Source organism: Dendropsophus ebraccatus, chromosome 4 (genome assembly GCF_027789765.1).
Source record: "Dendropsophus ebraccatus isolate aDenEbr1 chromosome 4, aDenEbr1.pat, whole genome shotgun sequence".
In the NCBI taxonomy this organism is placed as follows: Eukaryota; Metazoa; Chordata; class Amphibia; order Anura; family Hylidae; genus Dendropsophus; species Dendropsophus ebraccatus.
In genome coordinates this window covers 170,977,231-170,980,332 of record NC_091457.1, presented here as the reverse complement: position 1 = coordinate 170,980,332, position 3,102 = coordinate 170,977,231, and the positions used below count along the sequence as shown (strand labels likewise).

The 3,102-nt window shown below is 58.2% G+C and overlaps 1 protein-coding gene across 1 annotated transcript; it reads left to right on the top strand.

Moving 5' to 3' along the window:
• The first annotated feature begins 1,088 nt into the window (after positions 1-1,088).
• On the top strand, positions 1,089-2,728 carry LOC138789388 (uncharacterized). The gene is made up of 2 exons (XM_069967997.1): positions 1,089-1,637; positions 2,402-2,728. The coding sequence occupies exons 1-2, from the start codon at positions 1,089-1,091 to the stop codon at positions 2,726-2,728; spliced, it is 876 nt and encodes a 291-aa protein (XP_069824098.1).
• Positions 2,729-3,102: the final 374 nt, after the last annotated feature.

Sequence of the window (3,102 nt, the reverse complement as noted above, 5' to 3'; positions counted from 1 at the left end):
CAACACAGAGGACTTGGCTGCTTGTGGTGTAGGTGGTAGGTAATACTTGAGTAGAGTAGTTTATGGGACTTTGGGCCTTAGGACTGAGAAGAAGAAGAAGAAAGAAGTCGTCTTATGGCAGAAGAGCCCACAGAGTGTCAGGTCTGGTAGGACGAGTCCCAGGGTTGTGTTGGGACCAATGGAGTTTGTCGGCTTAGGCACTTTGCTCCACTGCAGACTAATCCTGGATAGATGGACCGTCCCGAATATTATCTGTAGAATATCCAAGGTGGAGGCAAGGTTCTTCCCAGGTGAGCACTGCGCCACCTCTGGCCTTAGCTCGGAATAGCGGTTAGGAAAACACAGCAACAACTCCTCCCTCCAACTACAACCAACAGAATAACAGGAACTACAAGACCTCCTATTGGCGGGGGAAGTGCTAGAAAGTGAGTGTGTGAGTGTGTGAGTGTGGGAGTGTGTGAGTGTGTGAGTGTGGGATGGGCAGAGAAGTGTGCGCACTGACCGGACAACACAAAGCCCAGTGAGAACAGAGTTAACCCTTCCACACCTTCAGCTGTACAATATAGTAGGGGAGAGTGAGACACCAAGTGGTCAAAGTGCAAAATAGCACCCCCCCATCCCAGAGTGTGACACCAGGTGGTATATAATGGACTGGGACACTGTTCACATTACTAAGCGCTCTATGATCTATAAGTGGCGGAGGAGTTGTCATGACTATTAGATCACATGAATTATTGGGCGTCTGAACCAACAGCTGAAGTTCTTTTGTGAGGAAAAAACTCATGAACACGAGGAGACAGTGAGAGGTTATAGGGGAAAGGTCAGAAGCAACGTGAGAAAATATTACTGTACTGAAAGAGTAGTAGATGCTTGGAGGAAACTTCCAGCAGAGGTGGTAGGTAAATCTACAATAAGTGAATCTAACCTGCCTAGAATATACATAAATCTCTACCCTAAGTTAAGGGAAGGGAAATGCTAATAGGGCGACTAGATGGAGCGGCGGGGGGCAGGGGGAGGCTCTTATCTGCCGACGAACCTCTATGTCTCTGAAACAAGAACCAGGTTTTCATCAATCGGCTGTAAGCGAAATGGCTTGGACTGCTCCACAGGCCGCCCCACCACCACCCTCCACTGCTCCACAGGCCGCCCCACCACCACCCTCCACTGCTCCACAGGCCGCCCCACCACCACCCTCCACTGCTCCACAGGCCGCCCCACCACCACCCTCCACTGCTCCACAGGCCGCCCCACCCCCATCGTCCACTGCTCCACAGGCCGCCCCACCACCACCCTCCACTGCTCCACAGGCCGCCCCACCACCATCGTCCACTGCTCCACAGGCCGCCCCACCACCACCCTCCACTGCTCCACAGGCTGCCCCACCACCATCGTCCACTGCTCCACAGGCCGCCCCACCACCACCCTCCACTGCTCCACAGGCCGCCCCACCACCATCGTCCACTGCTCCACAGGCCGCCCCACCACCATCGTCCACTGCTCCACAGGCCGCCCCACCACCATCGTCCACTGCTCCACAGGCCGCCCCACCACCACCCTCCACTGCTCCACAGGCCGCCCCACCACCACCGTCCACTGCTCCACAGGCCGCCCCACCACCATCGTCCACTGCTCCACAGGTCGCCCCACCACCTTCCACAGGTCGCCCCACCACCTTCCACAGGCCGCCCCACCACCATTGTCCACTGCTCCACAGGCTGCCCCACCACCATCGTCCACTGCTCCACAGGCCGCCCCACCACCATCGTCCACTGCTCCACAGGTCGCCCCACCACCTTCCACAGGCCGCCCCACCACCACCGTCCACTGCTCCACAGGCCGCCCCACCACCACCGTCCACTGCTCCACAGGCCGCCCCACCACCACCCTCCACTGCTCCATAGGCCGCCCCCCCCCACCTTCCACAGGCCGCCCCACCACCACCGTCCACTGCTCCACAGGTCGCCCCCCCCCCACCGTCCACTGCTCCACAGGCCGCCCCACCACCATCGTCCACTGCTCCATAGGCCTCCCCCCCCACCATCGTCCACTGCTCCATAGGCCGCCCCCCCCACCTTCCACAGGCCGCCCCACCACCACCGTCCACTGCTCCACAGGTCGCCCCACCACCACAGTCCACTGCTCCACAGGCCGTCCCCCCACCATCGTCCACTGCTCCACAGGCCGCCCCACCACCACCGTTCCACTGCTCCACAGGCTGCCCCGCCACCACCGTCCACTGCTCCACAGGCTGCCCCACCACCACCGTCGACTGCTCCACAGGCCGCCCCACCACCACCATCCAATGCTCCACAGGCCGCCCCACCACCATCGTCCACTGCTCCATAGGCCGCCCCCCCCACCTTCCACAGACCGCCCCCCACCATTGTCCACTGCTCCACAGGTCGCCCCCCCACCACCGTCCAGTGCTCCACATGCCGCCCCACCACCGTCCAGTGCTCCACAGGCCGCCCCACCACCACCGTCCACTGCTCCACAGGCCGCCCCACCACCACCATCCAATGCTCCACAGGCCGCCCAAACACCACCGTCCACTGCTCCACAGACCACCCCGCCACCACTGTCCATCTCATGTTTGGGAGACATAGCCAACTGGCAGAAGACTGTGCCCTGTGGATTCCAGTTCCAGTATCATCGTCCAAGACAGACGCTGTCACAACATCACCCTAGGATTCAAGAAGCTCAGGAAATTGTTAACTTCCCCATGTAAGAGGCTCACAGAAGACAACAAGAAAATAATGTGTGGTGTCCCACTAGGGCTGTTACTATTATATGTACCCTTCGCAAAAGTCTGTACTTTTTGTGGTCACTTTACAGTAAAAGTAGTATTAAGGGTTGACCACTAGATGTCGCTGTATTGATGTATAGAAGCTGCACAGCTGAAGGATCACAAAGGGTTATTGTATTTGTGTGTGCCAGAATCTGTGAACCAGTAGGATTTCTGCTTTCTTCTCTCCTATCGCCTCTTCTCTCTATTCTTCTGTTGCACTCTTTTTACCCTACTGCTCATCACAGCACACCCTACACGCTGTAGCGGAAGTAAGTTCCTTGGGTGGGGGAGGAGCAAGGGCTTTCCATTCAGAA